The sequence below is a fragment of the Oncorhynchus mykiss genome, chromosome 2 (genome assembly GCF_013265735.2).
Source record: "Oncorhynchus mykiss isolate Arlee chromosome 2, USDA_OmykA_1.1, whole genome shotgun sequence".
In the NCBI taxonomy this organism is placed as follows: domain Eukaryota; kingdom Metazoa; phylum Chordata; class Actinopteri; order Salmoniformes; family Salmonidae; genus Oncorhynchus; species Oncorhynchus mykiss.
Window position 1 is genome coordinate 101,412,550 of NC_048566.1, and position 25,910 is coordinate 101,438,459.

General features: G+C 42.5%; 1 protein-coding gene across 6 annotated transcripts in view; it reads right to left on the minus strand.

Annotated features, from left to right (window-relative positions):
• Positions 1-1,762: 1,762 nt before the first annotated feature.
• The window catches only part of pgghg (protein-glucosylgalactosylhydroxylysine glucosidase), a 35,853-nt gene continuing 11,705 nt past the window's right edge, over positions 1,763-25,910 (minus strand). For all 6 annotated transcript variants that reach the window (XM_021578707.2, XM_021578728.2, XM_021578717.2 and 3 more), the window contains 11 exons: positions 23,500-23,753; positions 23,237-23,356; positions 21,991-22,122; positions 20,303-20,414; positions 19,872-19,944; positions 11,919-12,055; positions 11,631-11,764; positions 10,158-10,253; positions 8,740-8,837; positions 7,847-8,070; positions 1,763-3,976 (listed from right to left, as the gene is read on the minus strand). In XM_021578707.2, coding sequence (XP_021434382.2) covers positions 3,900-3,976; positions 7,847-8,070; positions 8,740-8,837; positions 10,158-10,253; positions 11,631-11,764; positions 11,919-12,055; positions 19,872-19,944; positions 20,303-20,414; positions 21,991-22,122; positions 23,237-23,356; positions 23,500-23,753 — 1,457 coding nt within the window. In that variant the 3' untranslated portion in view covers positions 1,763-3,899. The remainder of the gene's footprint in view (positions 3,977-7,846; positions 8,071-8,739; positions 8,838-10,157; positions 10,254-11,630; positions 11,765-11,918; positions 12,056-19,871; positions 19,945-20,302; positions 20,415-21,990; positions 22,123-23,236; positions 23,357-23,499; positions 23,754-25,910) is intronic.

Below are 25,910 nucleotides of genomic sequence, written 5' to 3' on the forward strand. Positions count from 1 at the left end.
ACTGTTCCATCGATGTGGATAGGGGGGTGTTCCCTCTGCTGTTTCCTGAAGTCCACAATCATCTCCTTAGTTTTGTTGACGTTGAGTGTGAGGTTATTTTCCTGACACCACACTCCGAGGGCCCTCACCTCCTCCCTGTAGGCCGTCTCATCGTTGTTGGTAATCAAGCCTACTCGTCGCCAAACCCACTGGCTCCAGGTCATCTACAAGACCCTGCTAGGTAAAGTCCCCCCTTATCTCAGCTCGCTGGTCACCATTGCATCTCCCACCTGTAGCACACGCTCCAGCAGGTATATCTCTCTGGTCACCCCCAAAACCAATTCTTTCTTTGGCCGCCTCTCCTTCCAGTTCTCTGCTGCCAATGACTGGAACGAACTACAAAAATCTCTGAAACTGGAAACACATATAAACAAGAGCCATTACTATTTCTCTAGCTTTAAGCACCAGCTGTCAGAGCAGCTCACAGATTACTGCACCTGTACATAGCCCACCTATAATTTAGCCCAAACAACTACCTCTTTCCCTACTGTATTTATTTATTTATTTTTGCTCCTTTGCACCCCATTATTTTATTTCTACTTTGCACATTCTTCCACTGCAAATCTACCATTCCAGTGTTTTACTTGCTATATTGTATTTACTTCGCCACCATGGTCTTTTTTGCCTTTACCTCCCTTATCTCACCTCATTTGCTCACATCGTATATAGACTTGTTTATACTGTATTATTGACTATGTTTGTTTTACTCCATGTGTAACTCTGTGTCGTTGTATGTGTCGAACTGCTTTATCTTGGCCAGGTCGCAATTGTAAATTGTAAATTTGTAAATTGTAAATGAGAACTTGTTCTCAACTTGCCTACCTGGTTAAATAAAGGTGAAATAAAAAATAAAAAAATGAATCCTTAATAAAAATATAATGAAGGTTAAATATATAGACGTCCCAACAAAAGGAGTCCCAACAAAAGGACGCCATTACTATTTCTCTCTATTGGCGTCTTTTTGTCTGCACTAACTCCGCCTTAAAGCACATAAAGGCTTCAGAAAGGTCATGTTAACGGACATATAGTATCTTATATAACTAAACGTATAAGATCTCATAAGCCTGTGTTAACCTCAGACCTTATTTTCGGCATTTATCCCCAAACCTGATTTTTTTGTGTGTGGAATTTTCATTGTTGGACATAAAAAAAACAAGTAAATCAGCTCTAAGTGATTTTACTTTAAGACATTCTCAAGTATTCCCACGCTAAATAGAGAGACACGATGTGGTCGTAGACAAACTTAAGCAAGGTTTCAAATGTATCTCTTTAGGCTTCTTGCGGTCAATTTGTAGTCAACAAATTATGTTCCGGGCCCTTGACCATCAACTCAATAAAAAAAATCCTTCCCCAGCTGAATCGAGTTGATGATCCCTGCACTATAAAGTGTAGGCTGTATCTAAAAAAATGTTTTGATGTTATTCATATAACAGCCAGTCTAATATTATTAAAGTCTAAGCATGTTTAGAGATTAAGGCTCAGGAAAATATCTTTATCACAGTTGAAGAAAACAAAATCTCATTTTACAAGCCATGCAACAAAAATGGAGGAAAATGCATCTTTGTTTTTTGTTTGAGGTCTGCTAAGATAAAGACGCAACACTTAGGTGGGTTGAAATATTAGGTATGTGTGGTCAAAATAATTGCAATACACAATATCCATGCATCCAGAGTCCATGCTGCAAGATGTTTTAATGAAAAATATCACTCACGAAAAAGTAAAATGTGCTCATACCAAATGTATATTTTATTGCAGCTTTAAGTATATCAGTATAAAAGGCATTTGATCCATCTCTACAAACATACAGTACATTTACTGAGATGTGAATGACAAATCAAGTCACACTAAATACATGGTTAAAGCACAATAGATGAAATCCTTCTTATACACAGAAAATAATTTCCAGTGCATGAATAAACCAGGAATAACAATGAGCCCCAAATGGCAGTCTATTGTGCGTTACTTTGGGCTATGGGCCTTGCGATAGGCTAGCGTCCTTTCCAGGGGGTGGAGTTGTACATCAAGCTGCCTCACGGGGGTGGAGTTGTACATCAAGCTGCCTCACGCTACAGAAACAGGAGACAGGCTCCTGCCCTATGGGACATTCTGGTTCAGACAAGGCTACTTTATAAAGGGAATAGGATGCCATTTGGGACTCGCATAAGGACATATAGGTTCAGGGCCTTCAGGAAGTATTCACACCCCTTGACCTTTCCCACATTTTGTTGTGTTACACCCTGGATTTAAAATGAAATAAATTGAGATTTTGTGTCACTGATCAACACACAATCCTCCGTAATGTCAAAGTGGAATTATGTTACCAGGGAGGTTTTCCAATGGTTCGCAAAGAAGGGCACCTATTGGCAGATGGGTAAAAAAAAGAAGAAGCAGACACTGAATATCCCTTTGAGCATGGTGAAGTTATTAATTACACTTTGGATGGTGTATCAATATGGCAGTAATATGGCCCAGTCACTACAGGCGTCCTTCCTAACTCAGTTGCCGGAGAGGAAGGAAACCGTTCAGGGATTTCACCATGAGGCCAATGGTGCCTTTTAACAGTTACAGAGTTTAATGACTGATGGGAGAAAACTGAGGATGGATCAACAACTTTGTAGTGACTCCACAATACTAATCTAAATGACATGGAAAAGAAGGAAACCTGTACAGAATAAACATTTTCCAAAACATGCATGCTGTTGGCAAACAAGGCAATAAAGCAGTACTGCAAAAAAAAAAATGTGGCACAGAAATTATGTTTGGGGCAAATCCAACACAACACTGAGTACCACTCTTCATATTTTCAAGCATGGTGGTGGCTGCATCATGTTATGGGTATGCTTGTCATCGGCAAGGACTAGGGAGTTTTTCAGGATAAAAAGAAACGTAATAGAGCTAAGCCCCCGGCAAAATCGTAGATAAACTTGGTTCAGTCTGCAAATATACACTGGAGTTGCTTACCAAGAGCACATTGAATGTTACTGAGTGGCCTCGTTACAGTTTTGACTTACTTCAACATCTATGGCAAGACTTGAAAATGGCAGTCTAGCAATGATTAACAACTAAATTGACAACGCATGAAGAATTTTTGGAAGAATAATGGAAAAATATTGTACAATCCAGACGTGCAAAGCTTTACCAATTTACCCAGAAAGACTCACTGCTTTAATTGCTGCCAAAGGTGATTGTAACGTGTTGACTCAGGATGTTGAATACTTATCTAGTCAAGATACATTAGTGTTTAATTTTCCATACATTTATTTGAGTATTTTGTATAGATCGTTTACAACAACAAAAAAGGCAATTCAATCCATTTTAATTCCACTTTGTAACACAACAAAATGTGGTAAAAGTCAAGGGGTGTGAATACTTTCTGAAGGTAATGTACTGTATAATTAGAAGGTACTGTATATAGAAGGTACTGTATATAGAAGGTACTGTACTGTATAATTAGAAGGTACTGTACTGTATAATTAGATCGCCTACTGTATAATTAGAAGGTACTGTACTGTAGATAGAAGGCACTGTGGATAGAAGGTACTGTACTGTAGATAGAAGGCACTGTGGATAGAAGGTACTGTAGATAGAAGGCACTGTAGATAGAAGGTACTGTACTGTAGATAGAAGGTAAGGTACTGTATATAGAAGGTAAGGTACTGTAGATAGAAGGTACAGTAGATAGAAGATACTGTAGATAGAAGGCACTGTAGATAGAAGGCACTGTACTGTAGATAGAAGGCACTGTAGATAGAAGGCACTGTAGATAGAAGGCACTGTAGATAGAAGGCACTGTAGATAGAAGGCACTGTAGATAGAAGGTACTGTAGATAGAAGGCGATGGGGTTTGACAGGGATGGTCCTCACATGGGCCAGCAGGATAAGGCACCATCCACTTTACAGATCATTCCAGACTCCCGTGGGAAAGTCACTGGTTTTCCTGAGGAAACAAACAAACATAATGACCTTTATTTATTATATCAAATATATTTATTTATATTAACCAGGTGTCATAACCAGCCATAAAATAACAAATATAAACTCAGCAAAAAAAGAAACGTCCTCTCATTGTCAACTGCGTTTATTTTCAGCAAACTTAACATGTGTAAATATTTGTATGAACATAACAAGATTCAATAACTGAGACAAACTGAACAAGTTCCACAGATTAACAGAAATTGAATAATGTGTCCCTGAACAAAGGGGGGGTCAAAATCAAAAGTAACAGTCAGTATCTTGTGTGGCCACCAGCTGCATTAAGTACTGCAGTGCATCTCCTCCTCATGGAATGCACCAAATTTGCCAGTTCTTGCTGTGAGATGTTATCCCACTCTTCCACTAAGGCACCTGCAAGTTCCCAGACATTTCTTGGGGGAATGGCCCTAGCCCTCATCCTCCGATCCAACAGGTCCCAGACGTGCTCAATGGGACTGAGATCCGGGCTCTTCGCTGGCCATGGCAGAACACTGACATTCCTGTCATGCAGGAAATCACACACAGAACGAGCAGTATGGCTGGTGGCATTGTCATGCTGGAGAGTCATGTCAAGATGAGCCTGCAGGAAGTGTGCCACATGAGGGAGGAGGATGTCTTCCTTGTAACGCACAGCGTTGAGATCGCCTGCAATGATAACAAGCTCAGTCCGATGATGCTGTGACACACAGCCCCAGACCATGACGGACCCTCCACCTCCAAATCGATCCCGCTCCAGAGTACAGGCCTCGGTGTAACACTCATTCCTTCGACGACAAACGCGAATCCGACCATCACCCCCGGTGAGACAAAACCACGACTCGTCAGTGAAGAGCACTTTTTGTCAGTCCTGTCTGGTCCAGCGACGGTAGGTTAGTGCCCATAGGCAGCGTTGTTGCTGGTGATGTCTGGTGAGGACCTGCCTAACAACAGGCCTACAAGCCCTCAGTCCAGCCTCTCTCATCCTATTACCGACAGTCTGAGCACTGATGGAGGGATTGTGCGTTCCTGGTATAACTCGGGCAGTTGTTATTGCCATCCTGTACCTGTCCTGCAGGTGTGATGTTCGGATGTACCGATCCTGTGCAGGTGTTGTTATATGTGGTCTGCCACTGCCAGGACTATCAGCTGTCTGTCCCGTCTCCCTGTAGCGCTGTCTGTCTCAGGCGTCTCACAGTACGGTCATTGCAATTTCTTGCCCTGGCCACATCTGCAGTCCTCATGCCTCCTTGCAGCATGCCTAAGGCACGTTCACGCAGATGAGCAGGGACCCTGGGCATCTTTCTTTTGGTGTTTTTCAGAGTCAGTAGAAAGGCCTCTTTAGTGTTTTCATAACTGTGACCTTAAATTCCTACGGTCTGTAAGCCGTTAGTGTCTTAACGACTGTTCCACAGGTGCATGTTCATTAATTGTTTATGGTTCATTGAACAAGCATGGGAAACAGTGTTTAAACACTTTACAATGAAGATCTGTGAAGTTATTTGGACTTTTACAAATTATCTTGGAAAGACATTGTCCTGAAAAAGGGACGTTTCTTTTTATGTTTATGTCACAACAGGTCTAAATATATGTGTTATGACATATCATGACATGGTTATGACCGTTACATAACGTGTTATAACATATGATGACCGTTACATAACGTGTTATGACATATCATGACATGGTTATGACCGTTACATAACGTGTTATGACATATCATGACATGGTTATGACCGTTACATAACGTGTTATGACATATGACATGGTTATGACCGTTACATAATGTATTATAACATATTATGACCGTTACATAACGTGTTATAACATTATGACATGGTTATGACCGTTACATAATGTATTATAACATATTATGACCGTTACATAACGTGTTATAACATATCATGACATGGTTATGACCGTTACATAACGTGTTATAACATATGACATGGTTATGACCGTTACATAACGTGTTATGACATATGACATGGTTATGACCGTTACATAACGTGTTATAACATATGACATGGTTATGACCGTTACATAATGTGTTATGACATGGTTATGACCGTTACATAACGTGTTATAACATGTGACATGGTTATGACCGTTACATAACGTGTTATAACATGTGACATGGTTATGACCGTTACATAACGTGTTATAACATATGACATGGTTATGACCGTTACATAACGTGTTATAACATATGACATGGTTATGACCGTTACATAATGTGTTATGACATGGTTATGACCGTTACATAACGTGTTATAACATATGACATGGTTATGACCGTTACATAATGTGTTATGACATGGTTATGACCGTTACATAACGTGTTATAACATATGACATGGTTATGACCGTTACATAACGTGTTATAACATATCATGACATGGTTATGACCTTTACATAACGTGTTATAACATTATGACATGGTTATGACCGTTACATAACGTGTTATAACTGGTTATGACCGTTACATAACGTGTTATAACTGGTTATGACCGTTACATAACGTGTTATAACTGGTTATGACCGTTACATAACGTGTTATAACTGGTTATGACCGTTACATAACGTGTTATAACTGGTTATGACCGTTACATAACGTGTTATAACTGGTTATGACCGTTACATAACGTGTTATAACTGGTTATGACCGTTACATAACGTGTTATAACTGGTTATGACCGTTACATAACGTGTTATAACTGGTTATGACCGTTACATAACGTGTTATAACTGGTTATGACCGTTACATAACGTGTTATAACTGGTTATGACCGTTACATAACGTGTTATAACTGGTTATGACCGTTACATAACGTGTTATAACTGGTTATGACCGTTACATAACGTGTTATAACTGGTTATGACCGTTACATAACGTGTTATAACTGGTTATGACCGTTACATAACGTGTTATAACTGGTTATGACCGTTACATAACGTGTTATAACTGGTTATGACCATTACATAACGTGTTATGACACTAGGTTCCAAGTAAAGTGTTACCGATTTTTCCTCACCCTAAAACAACGAGAAAATCTGAGTGTGTGTGCCTTCATAACAATTATAACTTTACTGTAATATCCATACAGTATTTAATTATAACTTTACTGTAATATCCATACAGTATTTATAACTTTACTGTAATATCCATACAGTATTTAATTATAACTTTACTATAATATCCAGACAGTATTTAATTATAACTTTACTGTAATATCCAGACAGTATTTAATTATAACTTTACTGTAATATCCAGACAGTATTTAATTATAACTTTACTATAATATCCAGACAGTATTTAATTTTAACTTTACTATAATATCCATACAGTATTTAATTATAACTTTACTATAATATCCAGACAGTATTTATAACTTTACTATAATATCCAGACAGTATTTAATTATAACTTTACTATAATATCCAGACAGTATTTATAACTTTACTATAATATCCAGACAGTATTTATAACTTTACTGTAATATCCAGACAGTATTTAATTATAACTTTACTATAATATCCAGACAGTATTTAATTATAACTTTACTATAATATCCAGACAGTATTTAATTATAACTTTACTATAATATCCATACAGTATTTAATTATAACTTTACTATAATATCCATACAGTATTTAATTATAACTTTACTGTAATATCCAGACAGTATTTAATTATAACTTTACTATAATATCCAGACAGTATTTAATTATAACTTTACTATAATATCCAGACAGTATTTAATTATAACTTTACTATAATATCCAGACAGTATTTGAATGCTCAGTTTCAGCATTTGTGAGTTGGTAGTAAAATAAAATGGAATAGAATAGAGTTTACCTGGTATAAGAGGGATCTTGGTCCCGGAGTTCTTGAGGACCACCTGCAGAGCGCAGGGTTTGGTATTCCCAGTATGCTTTGCTCCCTCTCTCAGTATGATGTAAACTTCCTGTCCCCTCACCAGCCAGTCCATCTTGTTGCCCAGGTAACTGACCCCCCGGATACACAGCTGAGTGATGTCATCAGGGATGGAAGGGGCGAAGGCCAGACAATCCTTCTGTACTCTGAGAAGGAAAATGAAAACGAGAAGGGTACATACTGCAGATCCCCTCACCGAGGAGCTCATTGTTGCCTTATGTCCCAGCAGTTAAAGACATTCTCTGGTATTGTGGACACTAAGAAAGTATAAAAAAAAAAAACTTTGATGGCTGATGTGTCAATGAGTAGATCATTCATTTATAATCTATGAGCATAATTTTTGTCTAACCTCAATTATTCACAAATTGCCCGGTTTGAAAGCGACTGTTTTCTTGAAGCTATGCTGCACGATTTCCCCTACACTTCTCCCCACGTGGGCCAGCCCCCTAGCAATTGGAGTTCTAGCCAATGAGCTTCAGCCCCTCGCATTTGTGTGACAGCTAGCAAGAGGCCTGCCCAGCCAATGAGGTTCTAGGGCGGGCCCAACGGCTCAGTCGACACAGCAGACAGAGAGAGACGACGTACATATATGACGTAGTATGTAATTGTCGTGGGGGGGGGGCTTTTGGCTCGCGAGCGCTACTTTCAGAACTACTGTCTAAAAAGTATACAAACGTACCGGAGAATGTCTTTAAGACAGGAAGTAGGTACATACACTTGTATTCTGCAATAATAGTGTAATGTACGTCTTATGATGCCGCTATATGACAGTTTGGTTTCAAGCCAAGTGATGTGTGGTGGTGGATATAACGGACCTGAATCCAGTGTAGCCAAACAGAACAGCCTGCAGGAATCCTCCCATACCAGTGAGAAAGTTCACCGCCCCAGAACCATCAGACGATTCACTCCATACCTGAGAGACATTAATGTGACACATACTGTGTGTGTGAGTATGCGAGAGAGAGAAATAGATATATAGAGAGAGAGAGCAGCACAATTAGACCCAACCAAATCATGAGAAAACAAAAAGATAATTACTTGACACATTGGAAAGAATTAACAAAAAAACAGAGCAAACTAGAATGCTATTTGGCCCTAAACAGAGAGTACACAGCGGCAGAATACCTGACCACTGTGACTGACCCAAACTTAAGGAAAGCTTTGACTATGTACAGACTCAGTGAGCATAGCCTTGCTATTGAGAAAGGCCGCCGTAGGCAGACATGGCTCTCAAAAGAAGACAGGCTATGTGCTCACTGACCACAAAATGAGGTGGAAACTGAGCTGCACTTCCTAACCTCCTGCCCAATGTATGACCATATTAGAGAGACATATTTCCCTCAGATTACACAGACCCACAAAGAATTCGAAAACAAATCCAATTTTGATATACTTCCATATCTACTGGGTGAAATACCAGTGTGCATCACAGCAGCAAGATGTGTGACCTGTTGCCACAAGAAAAGGGCAACCAGTGAAGAACACACACCATTGTAAATACAACCCATATTTATGCTTATTTATTTTATCTTGTGTCCTTTAACCATTTGTACATTGTTTTAACAATGTATATATATATATATATATATATATATATATATATATATATATATATATATATATATATAATATGACATTTGTAATGTCTTTATTGTTTTGAAACCTCTGTATGTGTAATGTTTACTGTTAATTTTTATTGTTTATTTCACTTTATATATTCACTTTATATATTATCTACCTCACTTGCTTTGGCAATGTTAACACATGTTTCCCATGCCAATAAAGCCCTTGAATTGAATTGAATTGAGAGACAGGGATATATAGAGAGAGAGACAGAGAGAAACAGAGAGAGAGAGACAGAGAGAGAGAGACAGAGAGAGAGACAGAGAGAGACAGACAGAAAGAGAGACAGACAGAAAGAGAGACAGACAGAAAGAGAGACAGACAGAAAGAGAGACAGAGAGAGACAGAGAGAGACAGAGAGAGAGACAGAGAGAGAGACAGAGAGAGAGACAGAGAGAGAGTGACAGAGAGAGAGACAGAGAGAGAGAAAGAGACAGACAGAGAGAGAGAGAGACAGACAGAGAGAGAGATAGAAAGAGAGACAGACAGAGAGAGAAAGAGACAGACACAGAGAGAGAGAGAGAGAGAGAGAGAGAGAGAGAGACAGACAGAGAGAGAGACAGAGAGATACAGAGAGAGAGAGAGAGACAGAGCATTTTCCCATTCTGACCTGGAATGGTCCCTGGATATTTTTGAAACACTTCTGGAGTAGATGTCCAGCCTTCTCCACCTCCCCCAGCTCCAGCCAGCCCACTGCAAACATACCCTGGCACCATACAGAGACAAACACACTTGACAAATGGGCTTCGATATCCCCAACTAGGTAAAACTCGTCTTTTGTAAAAAATGATTATATATTATATATGGGATCTAACCCCAGGCTGTAGTGACGCCTCAGACCTCTGCACCACTCAGGAGGCTGGTAAAACCCTTCTACACCCCCAACTGACTGACACCCTTCTACATCCCCAACTGACTGACACCCTTCTACACCCCCAACTGACTGACACCCTTCTACACCTCCAACTGACTGACACCCTTCTACACCTCCAACTGACTGACACCCTTCTACACCTCCAACTGACTGACACCCTTCTACACCCCCAACTGACTGACACCCTTCTACACCTCCAACTGACTGACACCCTTCTACACCCCCAACTGACTGACACCCTTCTACACCCCCAACTGACTGACACCCTTCTACACCTCCAACTGACTGACACCCTTCTACACCTCCAACTGACTGACACCCTTCTACACCCCCAACTGACTGACACCCTTCTACACCTCCAACTGACTGACACCCTTCTACACCTCCAACTGACTGACACCCTTCTACACCCCCAACTGACTGACACCCTTCTACACCTCCAACTGACTGACACCCTTCTACACCCCCAACTGACTGACACCCTTCTACACCCCCAACTGACTGACACCCTTCTACACCTCCAACTGACTGACACCCTTCTACACCTCCAACTGACTGACACCCTTCTACACCCCCAACTGACTGACACTCTTCTACACCTCCAACTGACTGACACCCTTCTACACCTCCAACTGACTGACACCCTTCTACACCCCCAACTGACTGACACTCTTCTACACCTCCAACTGACTGACACCCTTCTACACCTCCAACTGACTGACACCCTTCTATACCCCCAACTGACTGACACCCTTCTACACCCCCAACTGACTGACACCCTTCTACACCTCCAACTGACTGACACCCTTCTACACCTCCAACTGACTGACACCCTTCTACACCCCCAACTTACTGACACTCTTCTACACCCCCAACTGACTGACACTATTCTACACCCCCAACTGAGTAACAACACTATTCTACACCCCCAACTGAGTAACATTCTACCAGTAAGGATTTCAGAACACATTCATAACGCACACATACTGCATTCATTAGCAGTAGAAAAAAATGCTTATGTACTGCTTACGAATGGGTTATGAATGGGTTATGAATGGGTTATAAATAGGTTATAAATGGTTTATGAATGGTTTATGTATGGGTTATGTGTTATAAAGTCCCTTTTGTAGGTAGGTACCCCTTTCAACAGTACAGTTGATATATTGACCCGTTCTTGGCAGTGCATGGTAATACCAGTATGTGACCTACCCATGTCATAGCTGGACCACCAGGGTCTGTGACAGCCTCGTAGAACTCCAGGTCATTTCTCCTGACCTCGGGGGTCATAGGTAGACCCAGGGGATAGCCTAGCATCACTGTGTCAGCCTGCTTCACGAATTGTCCTGGGAGAAAAAGTCAAAGTCAAAATGAAAAAGCGGAGACTCAATGACACTGCGTGTGTTACATGTCCTTATTACTGAAATGACCAGCTCTATTTAACATCACACCTGTAAACAGACAGCTAGGTGAACGTGGGCAGTGGGGGGAAACACTCGCCTTTTTTGTAGCCGTCATATTCGGGATGATATTTCTGCTTCTGATCGAAAGGGATTTTGATCTTGTCTGCTACCTGCTGCCATTCCCGAGGAGCAGGGTACTTCAGCAGGGCAGCCAACTCCACCGCGAACTCCAGACTGGGTAAGAGATGAGAAAGAAAGTACTTGATGTTATCATTTACAATGTTTTCTATAGACTTAAAAACAAAACTTTAAAAAAAGGGAGCCTGGATGTGGAACGGCTTCCACATGAATAAGGTCTATGGAAAATAAGGTGAGATTGGGAAATAGCTGACGGGGGGGGGGGGGGGGTAGAGTGTTTGTGGAAATAGCCACGTAATTGGGACGGCAGGTAGTCTAGCGGTTAATAGCGTTGGGCCAGTAACTGAAAGGTCGCTGGTTCGATTCCGTGAGCCGACTAAGTGAAAAATATGTTGATGTGCCTTCGAGTAAGGCATTTAACCCTCTTGTAAGTCTCTGATCTGTTAAATGTAAACGTTACTTTGGTCAACTCTGAGTTCAACTCGGGATAATATTTTAGCCAGGTACATTTTTATGGTAATGAATCTTTCAGAACTAACCTGCTCCGATGCAGGCGAGCTAAAAGGCTAACTCCTGAATGAAGGGTCTGAGTCACGAGTTGAGGACCAATTAAATCAGAATCGATCGATGACATATTTTTTTGAATAACAAAAAAAGTGTAAAAAATAAAATACAGTGATGTTAAAATATCTATGACATTTAGTTATGACAGCATTTGCTTTCCAAACTGTACGTTTTACACGTGATTATATTTTAAAAATGTGTGAAAGGCCAATGACAGCCTCATCCAACCATAGAAATATAACCCATAGATGGCAGTTCCCTTTCAGGTCAAGACTGGCAGCCATAGAAATATAACCCATAGATGGCAGTTCCCTTTCAGGTCAAGACTGGCAGCCATAGAAATATAACCCATAGATGGCAGTTCCCATTCAAGTCAAGACTGGCAGCCATAGAAATATAACCCATAGATGGCAGTTCCCTTTCAGGTCAAGACTGGCAGCCATAGAAATATAACCCATAGATGGCAGTTCCCATTCAGGTCAAGACTGGCAGCCATAGAAATATAACCCATAGATGGCAGTTCCCTTTCAGGTCAAGACTGGCAGCCATAGAAATATAACCCATAGATGGCAGTTCCCTTTCAAGTCAAGACTGGCAGCCATAGAAATATAACCCATAGATGGCAGTTCCCTTTCAGGTCAAGACTGGCAGCCATAGAAATATAACCCATAGATGGCAGTTCCCTTTCAGGTCAAGACTGGCAGCCATAGAAATATAACCCATAGATGGCAGTTCCCTTTCAAGTCAGAACTGGCAGCCATAGAAATATAACCCATAGATGGCAGTTCCCTTTCAAGTCAGGACTGGCAGCCATAGAAATATAACCCATAGATGGCAGTTCCCTTTCAGGTCAAGACTGGCAGCCATAGAAATATAACCCATAGATGGCAGTTCCCTTTCAGGTCAAGACTGGCAGCCATAGAAATATAACCCATAGATGGCAGTTCCCTTTCAAGTCAAGACTGGCAGCCATAGAAATATAACCCATAGATGGCAGTTCCCTTTCAGGTCAAGACTGGCAGCCATAGAAATATAACCCATAGATGGCAGTTCCCATTCAGGTCAAGACTGGCAGCCATAGAAATATAACCCATAGATGGCAGTTCCCTTTCAGGTCAAGACTGGCAGCCATAGAAATATAACCCATAGATGGCAGTTCCCTTTCAAGTCAAGACTGGCAGCCATAGAAATATAACCCATAGATGGCAGTTCCCTTTCAGGTCAAGACTGGCAGCCATAGAAATATAACCCATAGATGGCAGTTCCCTTTCAGGTCAAGACTGGCAGCCATAGAAATATAACCCATAGATGGCAGTTCCCTTTCAAGTCAGAACTGGCAGCCATAGAAATATAACCCATAGATGGCAGTTCCCTTTCAAGTCAGGACTGGCAGCCATAGAAATATAACCCATAGATGGCAGTTCCCTTTCAGGTCAAGACTGGCAGCCATAGAAATATAACCCATAGATGGCAGTTCCCTTTCAAGTCAGGACTGGCAGCCATAGAAATATAACCCATAGATGGCAGTTCCCTTTCAGGTCAAGACTGGCAGCCATAGAAATATAACCCATAGATGGCAGTTCCCTTTCAGGTCAAGACTGGCAGCCATAGAAATATAACCCATAGATGGCAGTTCCCTTTCAGGTCAAGACTGGCAGCCATAGAAATATAACCCATAGATGGCAGTTCCCTTTCAGGTCAAGACTGGCAGCCATAGAAATATAACCCATAGATGGCAGTTCCCTTTCAGGTCAAGACTGGCAGCCATAGAAATATAACCCATAGATGGCAGTTCCCTTTCAGGTCAAGACTGGCAGCCATAGAAATATAACCCATAGATGGCAGTTCCCTTTCAGGTCAAGACTGGCAGCCATAGAAATATAACCCATAGATGGCAGTTCCCTTTCAGGTCAAGACTGGCAGCCATAGAAATATAACCCATAGATGGCAGTTCCCTTTCAGGTCAAGACTGGCAGCCATAGAAATATAACCCATAGATGGCAGTTCCCTTTCAGGTCAAGACTGGCAGCCATAGAAATATAACCCATAGATGGCAGTTCCCTTTCAAGTCAGGACTGGCAGCCATAGAAATATAACCCATAGATGGCAGTTCCCTTTCAGGTCAAGACTGGCAGCCATAGAAATATAACCCATAGATGGCAGTTCCCTTTCAGGTCAAGACTGGCAGCCATAGAAATATAACCCATAGATGGCAGTTCCCTTTCAGGTCAAGACTGGCAGCCATAGAAATATAACCCATAGATGGCAGTTCCCTTTCAAGTCAGGACTGGCAGCCATAGAAATATAACCCATAGATGGCAGTTCCCTTTCAAGTCAGGACTGGCAGCCATAGAAATATAACCCATAGATGGCAGTTCCCTTTCAGGTCAAGACTGGCAGCCATAGAAATATAACCCATAGATGGCAGTTCCCTTTCAGGTCAAGACTGGCAGCCATAGAAATATAACCCATAGATGGCAGTTCCCTTTCAGGTCAAGACTGGCAGCCATAGAAATATAACCCATAGATGGCAGTTCCCTTTCAGGTCAAGACTGGCAGCCATAGAAATATAACCCATAGATGGCAGTTCCCTTTCAGGTCAAGACTGGCAGCCATAGACATATTATCCATAGATGGCAGTTCCCTTTCAGGTCAAGACTGGCAGCCATAGAAATATAACCCATAGATGGCAGTTCCCTTTCAGGTCAAGACTGGCAGCCATAGACATATTATCCATAGATGGCAGTTCCCTTTCAAGTCAAGACTGGCAGCCATAGAAATATAACCCATAGATGGCAGTTCCCTTTCAAGTCAAGACTGGCAGCCATAGAAATATAACCCATAGATGGCAGTTCCCTTTCAGGTCAAGACTGGCAGCCATAGACATATTATCCATAGATGGCAGTTCCCTTTCAAGTCAGGACTGGCAGCCATTGTTAATGTTTAACAGTCTAATTCTCAGGTTCAGAGGTTCTCTTCTATGGATTGTATGTCTATGGCCACAACAAGCTGTTCCACAGATAGAAGGGGAGAAAGGAGGAGGGGTGGGGGGTGGGGGTGGGGGGGGGGTGCTTGGGCATTGATAAGCTTGGGGGATGCTTGGACATTGATAAGCTTGGGGGGTGCTTGGGCATTGATAAGCTTGGGGGGATGCTTGGGCATTGATAAGCTTGGGGGGTGCTTGGGCATTGATAAGCTTGGGGGGATGCTTGGGCATTGATAAGCTTGGGGGGGGTGCTTGGGCATTGATAAGCACATCAAAGACGGCATTAACAATCAGTAATCAAATAAAGACGGCACATCTAAAAGCCCATTTCACACCATCGCCTGGTGAACTTTTCACGTGTCACTGACTCGGCCCATGGATTGGATGTTTCAGCGTCGTCTCAATGAAGAGGTCGGTGTTCGACTAGCCATGTGTGAAACGCACACGCAGTTACACGCCTGCTAGAGTTAGCGGCAGGAGGGCGAGCAATATCCAGCGATGTTGTACAGATGAAACCTGAGCTGGAATGTGAAGCTAACTGAAGCAGGTTAGTCTTAAGAGAAGGCTGAGCTGGAATGTGAAGCTAACTGAAGCTGGTTAGTGTTAAGAGAAGCCTGAGCTGGAATGTGAAGCTAACTGAAGCTGGTTAGTGATAGAGAAGCCTGAGCTGGAATGTGAAGCTAACTGAAGCTGGTTAGTGTTAGAGAAGCCTGAGCTGGAATGTGAAGCTAACTGAAGCTGGTTAGTGATAGAGAAGCCTGAGCTGGAATGTGAAGCTAACTGAAGCTGGTTAGTGTTAAGAGAAGCCTGAGCTGGAATGTGAAGCTAACTGAAGCTGGTTAGTGTTAGAGAAGCCTGAGCTGGAATGTGAAGCTAACTGAAGCTGGTTAGTGATAGAGAAGCCTGAGCTGGAATGTGAAGCTAACTGAAGCTGGTTAGTGATAGAGAAGCCTGAGCTGGAAGGTGAAGCTAACTGAAGCAGGTTAGTGATAGAGAAGCCTGAGCTGGAATGTGAAGCTAACTGAAGCTGGTTAGTGATAGAGAAGCCTGAGCTGGAATGTGAAGCTAACTGAAGCTGGTTAGTGATAGAGAAGCCTGAGCTGGAATGTGAAGCTAACTGAAGCAGGTTAGTGATAGAGAAGCCTGAGCTGGAATGTGAAGCTAACTGAAGCTGGTTAGTGATAGAGAAGCCTGAGCTGGAATGTGAAGCTAACTGAAGCTGGTTAGAGATAGAGAAGCCTGAGCTGGAATGTGAAGCTAACTGAAGCTGGTTAGTGATAGAGAAGCCTGAGCTGGAATGTGAAGCTAACTGAAGCTGGTTAGTGATAGAGAAGCCTGAGCTGGAATGTGAAGCTAACTGAAGCTGGTTAGTGATAGAGAAGCCTGAGCTGGAATGTGAAGCTAACTGAAGCTGGTTAGTGATAGAGAAGCCTGAGCTGGAATGTGAAGCTAACTGAAGCTGGTTAGTGATAGAGAAGCCTGAGCTGGAATGTGAAGCTAACTGAAGCTGGTTAGTGATAGAGAAGCCTGAGCTGGAATGTGAAGCTAACTGAAGCAGGTTAGTGTTAGAGAAGCCTGAGCTGGAATGTGAAGCTAACTGAAGCTGGTTAGTGTTAAGAGAAGCCTGAGCTGGAATGTGAAGCTAACTGAAGCAGGTTAGTGTTAGAGAAGCCTGAGCTGGAATGTGAAGCTAACTGAAGCTGGTTAGTGTTAAGAGAAGCCTGAGCTGGAATGTGAAGCTCACTGAAGCTGGTTAGTGATAGAGAAGCCTGAGCTGGAATGTGAAGCTAACTGAAGCAGGTTAGTGTTAGAGAAGCCTGAGCTGGAATGTGAAGCTAACTGAAGCAGGTTAGTGTTAAGAGAAGCCTGAGCTGGAATGTGAAGCTAACTGAAGCAGGTTAGTGTTAGAGAAGCCTGAGCTGGAATGTGAAGCTAACTGAAGCAGGTTAGTGTTAGAGAAGCCTGAGTAGGAATGTGAAGCTAACTGAAGCAGGTTAGTGATAGAGAAGCCTGAGCTGGAATGTGAAGCTAACTGAAGCAGGTTAGTGATAGAGAAGCCTGAGCTGGAATGTGAAGCTAACTGAAGCTGGTTAGTGTTAGAGAAGCCTGAGCTGGAATGTGAAGCTAACTGAAGCAGGTTAGTGTTAGAGAAGCCTGAGCTGGAATGTGAAGCTAACTGAAGCAGGTTAGTGTTAGAGAAGCCTGAGTAGGAATGTGAAGCTAACTGAAGCTGGTTAGTGTTAGAGAAGCCTGAGCTGGAATGTGAAGCTAACTGAAGCTGGTTAGTGTTAGAGAAGCCTGAGCTGGAATGTGAAGCTAACTGAAGCAGTTTAGTGATAGAGAAGCCTGAGCTGGAATGTGAAGCTAACTGAAGCAGGTTAGTGTTAAGAGAAGCCTGAGCTGGAATGTGAAGCTAACTGAAGCAGGTTAGTGATAGAGAAGCCTGAGCTGGAATGTGAAGCTAACTGAAGCAGGTTAGTGTTAAGAGAAGCCTGAGCTGGAATGTGAAGCTAACTGAAGCAGGTTAGTGATAGAGAAGCCTGAGCTGGAATGTGAAGGTAACTGAAGCAGGTTAGTGATAGAGAAGCCTGAGCTGGAATGTGAAGCTAACTGAAGCAGGTTAGTGTTAAGAGAAGCCTGAGCTGGAATGTGAAGCTAACTGAAGCAGGTTAGTGATAGAGAAGCCTGAGCTGGAATGTGAAGCTAACTGAAGCTGGTTCGTGATAGAGAAGCCTGAGTAGGAATGTGAAGCTAACTGAAGCTGGTTAGAGATAGAGAAGCCTGAGCTGGAATGTGAAGCTAACTGAAGCAGGTTAGTGATAGAGAAGCCTGAGCTGGAATGTGAAGCTAACTGAAGCTGGTTAGAGATAGAGAAGCCTGAGCTGGAATGTGAAGCTAACTGAAGCAGGTTAGTGATAGAGAAGCCTGAGTAGGAATGTGAAGCTAACTGAAGCAGGTTAGTGTTAAGAGAAGCCTGAGCTGGAATGTGAAGCTAACTGAAGCAGGTTAGTGATAGAGAAGCCTGAGCTGGAATGTGAAGCTAACTGAAGCAGGTTAGTGATAGAGAAGCCTGAGTAGGAATGTGAAGCTAACTGAAGCAGGTTAGTGTTAGAGAAGCCTGAGCTGGAATGTGAAGCTAACTGAAGCTGGTTAGTGTTAGAGAAGCCTGAGTAGATCTACAGTGCATTGGGAAAGTATTCAGACCTCTTGATTTTTCCCCACATTTTATTTTCATTACAGCTTTATTCTAAAATTGATAAAAACAATATTTCCCTCATCAATCTACACATAATAGCCCATAATGACATCACAATAGCCCACAATGGCATCACAATAGCCCATAATGACATCACAATACCCCATAATGCAAAAACAATGTTATACAAATACATTAAAAAAATAAGTATTACATAAGTATTCAGACCCTTTACTCAGTACTTTGTTGAAGCACCCTAGGCAGTGATTACAGCCTCGAGTCTTCTTGGGTATGACGCTACAAGCTTGGCACACCTGTATTTGGAGAGTTCCTCCCATTCTTCTCTGCAGATCCTCTCAAGCTCTGTCAGGTTGGATGGGGAGCGTCGCTGCACAGATATTTTCTCTCCAGAGATGTTTGATCAGGTTCAATTCCAGGCTCTGGCTGGGCCTCTCAGACATTCAGAGACTTGTCCCAAACCCACTCCTGCGTTGTCTTGGCTGTGTGTTTAGGGTCGTTGTCCTGTTGGAAGGTGAACCTTCGCCCCAGTCTGAGGTCCTGAGCACTCTGCAGCATGTTTCCATCAAGGATCTCTTAGTACTTTGCTCAAGTCTTGGTGGTTCCAAACTTCTTCCATTTAAGAATGATGGAGGCCACTATGTTCTTGGGGACCTTCAATGCTGCAGACATTGTTTGGTACCCTTCCCCTGATCTGTGCCTCGACACAATCCTGTCTCTGAGCTCTACGGACAATTCCTTCAATCTCATGGTTTTTGCTTTAAGATGCGCTATCAACTGTGGGACCTTATATAGACATGTGTTCCTTTCCAAATCATGTCCAAATCAACTGAATTTACCACAGGTGGACTCCAATCAAGTTGTAGAAACATCTCAAGGATGATCAATAGAAACCGGATGCACCTGAGCTCAATTTCAAGTGACATAGCAAAGGGTCTGAATACCTATGTAAATAAACTATTACTATTTGCAAAAATGTCTAAAAACCTGTTTTCGCTTTGTCATTATGGGGTATTGTGTTTAGATTGATGAGGAACTTGTTTTAATTCATCTATTTTAGAATAAGGCTGTAACGTAATAAATGGGGGAATAGGTCAGGTGGTCTGAATACTTTCTGAATGTAGCTTCGTATGACACCCCTCTTGTACCTGAACTTGGCCACAGTGTTTGTGTACACCGAGTTGTTGACGTTGTAATAATACTCATCGGGGGGCATGACACCTGGCAGAAAACAGACAGAGATACTTTGGTAAATGTCTTGCATACTCGTGTTTACTCAAGCTACAGGGTTGCTACGACCAATAAGCTAAATAGCTTACCTAGTGTGCTTGACAACGAAATCAGTTGCAATACATTTGTCATTTAACAGACGCTCTCATCCAGAGTGATTTACAGTTAGTGGATTCATTTTAAGATGGCCTCCGGGTGAGATAACTACAGGTGAGACAACTGAATATCACAGTCATAGTGAGTACATTTTAACCTCAAACTAGCTATCATTAAAGTTAGTACTAGCAATAAGCTGACATCAGCTGGCATGACGATTTCTAAACAACATGTTTACTGAGTGTCCCTTTACCTAAGATGTGGTAGTTCTGTTCTTCAGCGCTCCAGGTTACTCTGGAAACCCAGTAATCAGCCACGCCCCAAATCACTTCGCTGCCACGCCCCTCTGTGAACATAGACATGTCCTAGAAGAGAGACAGGTTGCAGGTCTTTTAAAGTGTAGGTAATATGGTGGAAGCAGCTAATACCTTTCGGATCAGAAAATAACTAGTCCCAAATGAGAAGCCCTAGGGAGCCGGCTGTGAATGTAGATGACTGGCCTAGATGTGACCATACCCGTGTGAGGTAGTGTTGGGGTCAGGTGTTACCTGTGTGAGGTAGTGTTGGGGTCAGGTGTTACTGGTGTGGGGCAGTGTTGGGGTCAGGTGTTACCTGTGTGAGGTAGAGGTAGTGTTGGGGTCCGGTGTTACCTGTGTGAGGTAGAGGTAGTGTTGGGGTCAGGTGTTACCTGTGTGAGGTAGAGGTAGTGTTGGGGTCAGGTGTTACCTGTGTGAGGTAGTGTTGGGGTCAGGTGTTACTGGTGTGGGGTAGTGTTGGGGTCAGGTGTTACCAGTGTGGGGTAGTGTTGGGGTCAGGTGTTACCTGTGTGGGGTAGTGTTGGGGTCAGGTGTTACCTGTGTGGGGTAGTGTTGGGGTCAGGTGTTACCTGTGTGAGGTAGTGTTGGGGTCAGGTGTTACCTGTGTGAGGTAGTGTTGGGGTCAGGTGTTACCTGTGTGAGGTAGTGTTGGGGTCAGGTGTTACCTGTGTGAGGTAGTGTTGGGGTCAGGTGTTACCTGTGTGAGGTAGTGTTGGGGTCAGGTGTTACCGGTGTGGGGTAGTGTTGGGGTCAGGTGTTACCGGTGTGAGGTAGTGTTGGGGTCAGGTGTTACCTGTGTGAGGTAGTGTTGGGGTCAGGTGTTACCTGTGTGAGGTAGTGTTGGGGTCAGGTGTTACCTGTGTGAGGTAGTGTTGGGGTCAGGTGTTACCTGTGTGAGGTAGTGTTGGGGTCAGGTGTTACCTGTGTGAGGTAGTGTTGGGGTCAGGTGTTACCTGTGTGAGGTAGTGTTGGGGTCAGGTGTTTACCTGTGTGAGGTAGTGTTGGGGTCAGGTGTTACCTGTGTGAGGTAGAGGTAGTGTTGGGGTCAGGTGTTACCTGTGTGAGGTAGAGGTAGTGTTGGGGTCAGGTGTTACCTGTGTGAGGTAGTGTTGGGGTCAGGTGTTACCTGTGTGAGGTAGTGTTGGGGTCAGGTGTTACCTGTGTGAGGTAGTGTTGGGGTCAGGTGTTACCTGTGTGAGGTAGTGTTGGGGTCAGGTGTTACCTGTGTGAGGTAGAGGTAGTGTTGGGGTCAGGTGTTACCTGTGTGAGGTAGAGGTAGTGTTGGGGTCAGGTGTTACCTGTGTGAGGTAGAGGTAGTGTTGGGGTCAGGTGTTACCTGTGTGAGGTAGAGGTAGTGTTGGGGTCCGGTGTTACCTGTGTGAGGTAGAGGTAGTGTTGGGGTCCGGTGTTACCTGTGTGAGGTAGAGGTAGTGTTGGGGTCAGGTGTTACCTGTGTGAGGTAAAGGTAGTGTTGGGGTCAGGTGTTACCTGTGTGAGGTAGAGGTGTTACCTGTGTGAGGTAGAGGTAGTGTTGGGGTCAGGTGTTACCTGTGTGAGGTAGAGGTAGTGTTGGGGTCAGGTGTTACCTGTGTGAGGTAGAGGTAGTGTTGGGGTCCGGTGTTACCTGTGTGAGGTAGAGGTAGTGCTGGAAGGCCAGAGTAACGTCTCCGTTGATGTGGATCTCTTGTTGTCCGTATATATCTTCAGGACACACCTCCCTCCCTGACACAGCACTTTCCCACGGGAACTTTAGTCCCTGTTAGGAGGACAACATAATATCTCTTTCATCAGAACAGAACACACTGACCCACATACGCTATAATACACTACACTACAAACACAACACTATACACAACACACACACTATACACTATAACACAGCACTACACACCACCACACACTATAAACACACACTACACACCCCCACACACTACAAACACATCACACCTATAAGTACAGCGAGGGAATACATTTTTAGTGTGTGATGCCTGATCCTGTGGGACCACTAACAGTGTCTTCAGAAACTATTCACACCCCTGACTTTTTCCACAATGTTGTTGTTGTTGTTGTTGTTGTTGTTTACAGCTTGAATTGAAAATGGATTAAATGTAGATGTTGTGTCACTGGTCTACACACAATACCCAATAATATTTACAAATTAATAAAAATGTCTTGAGTAAATAAGTATTCAACCCCTTTGTTATGGCAAATCCTAAATATGTTCAGGAGTAAACATTTGCTTAACAAGTCACATAATAAGTGGCATGGACTCACTCTGTGTTCAATAATAGGGTTTAACATGATTTTTAAATGGCTACCTCATCTCTGTACCCCAAACATACAATTATCTGTAATGTCCCTCAGTCCAGCAGTGAGTTTCAAACACAGACTCAACCACAAATACCAGGGAGGTTTTCCTATGCCTCTCAAAGAAGGGCACCGATTGGTAGATGGGTAATACTAAAAAAAAAATCAGACATTGAATATCTCTTTAAGCATGGTGACGTTATTAATTACACTTTGGATGGTGTATCAATACTGTGTGTAGATAGGGTGAAAAAGAAACATCTATTTCATCCATTTTGAATTCAGGATGTAACAACAACCAAAATGTGGAGTAGGTGGAGGTGTGTGAATACTTCCTTTAAGGAACTGTAAGGTATGCGCTCACACGACACTCAACAACACACAGTATGACCAAGACACAGGTTTCTACTTGAAGCTGAAATCCTATAGGTCACTATACTGTACCTAAAAATATATAAAAAAATCACACACAAATATAAAACTTGCAGCCAGAAGATCACCGCGAGGCCTGACTGTGAATAGGGAGTGTGGGAACACATGGCTTCAGAGAGAGAAGCCTGTACCTTGTAGCCTTGCTTCTCAGCATTGTCCTTAGCGCCATCTACTGTCCTCACCCGGTACTCAAGCACGGCCCGTGCTAACTGAGGGTAGAAGAGACCAATACTGGGGTACATCCAAGTGTCCTATACAGGGAGACAGAGGGCGAGGGACATTTCAGTCACACTAAAAAGACGTGGTTCAGTAACACAATGAACACCTGATGGGTCAACTAACCACCTTTCCCTTCATTAGATACATCATGAAATAAACAGAACATTGTCCTCACCTGGTCCCAGAACACGTGTCCCCAGTAGTCTTGCCCTGAGCCCCCGTTAGACAGTCCTCCAGGACTGACGCCGCCGAAATGACCGGGCGCCTCGTGCAATGAAGGGAAGGCACTGAGCAGGTAGAACATGCAGCCAATCAGAGCCCTGCTCAGGTCGTCTGGACCAGTCAACTCCAGGGTGCTGCCCGCCCACAGCTCCTCCCACGCCCGCAGGTGCGAGGGACGAAGGTTCCCATTGGCCATCAGTTCCAGAGCTGTTAACATGTTTACGCTCGTTGCCATGACAAGTTTTTTTTTTTTTTTTTTTAATTGGTAAAAAACAAACAATAATATGTCCAATATACTGTATCCCCACTTAGAAGTATTAATTAAAACACTTGTGTCCAAAGTGGTCCTGGATGATAAAACCAAATAAAACATCTAATGATATACCCACTGTGCTAACACCTAAATCACTACTACACCTATATCACTACTACACCTATATCACTACTACACCTATATCACCACTACACCTATATCACTACTACACCTATATCACTACTACACCTATATCACCACTACACCTATATCACCACTACACCTATATCACTACTACACCTATATCACTACTACACCTATATCACTACTACACCTATATCACCACTACACCTATATCACCACTACACCTATATCACTACTACACCTATATCACTACTACACCTATATCACCACTACACCTATATCACCACTACACCTATATCACTACTACACCTATATCACTACTACACCTATATCACTACTACACCTATATCATCACTACTACACCTATATCACCACTACACCTATATCACTACTACACTACTACACCTATATCACTACTACACTACTACACCTATATCACTACTACACCTATATCACCACTACACCTATATCACTACTACACCTATATCACTACTACACTACTACACCTATATCACTACTACACCTATATCACCACTACACCTATATCACTACTACACCTATATCACCACTACACCTATATCACTACTACACCTATATCACTACTACACCTATATCACTACTACACCTATATCACCACTACACCTATATCACTACTACACCTATATCACCACTACACCTATATCACTACTACACCTATATCACCACTACACCTATATCACTACTACACCTATATCACTACTACACCTATATCACCACTACACCTATATCACTACTACACTACTACACCTATATCACTACTACACTACTACACCTATATCACTACTACACCTATATCACCACTACACCTATATCACTACTACACCTATATCACCACTACACCTATATCACTACTACACCTATATCACTACTACACCTATATCACTACTACACCTATATCACTACTACACTACTACACCTATATCACTACTACACCTATATCACCACTACACCTATATCACTACTACACCTATATCACCACTACACCTATATCACTACTACACCTATATCACTACTACACCTATATCACCACTACAACTATATCACTACTACACCTATATCACCACTACACCTATATCACTACTACACCTATATCACCACTACACCTATATCACCACTACACCTATATCACTACTACACCTATATCACTACTACACCTATATCACCACTACACCTATATCACTACTACACTACTACACCTATATCACTACTACACTACTACACCTATATCACTACTACACCTATATCACCACTACACCTATATCACTACTACACCTATATCACCACTACACCTATATCACTACTACACCTATATCACTACTACACCTATATCACCACTACACCTATATCACTACTACACCTATATCACTACTACACCTATATCACTACTACACCTATATCACTACTACACCTATATCACCACTACACCTATATCACTACTACACTACTACACCTATATCACTACTACACCTATATCACCACTACACCTATATCACTACTACACCTATATCACTACTACACCTATATCACTACTACACCTATATCACTACTACACCTATATCACTACTACACTACTACACCTATATCACTACTACACCTATATCACCACTACACCTATATCACCACTACACCTATATCACCACTACACCTATATCACCACTACACCTATATCACCACTACACCTATATCACTACTACACCTATATCACCACTACACCTATATCACTACTACACCTATATCACCACTACACCTATATCACCACTACACCTATATCACCACTACACCTATATCACTACTACTACACCTATATCACTACTACTACACCTATATCACTACTACACTACTACACCTATATCACTACTACACCTATATCACTACTACACCTATATCACCACTACACCTATATCACCACTACACCTATATCACTACTA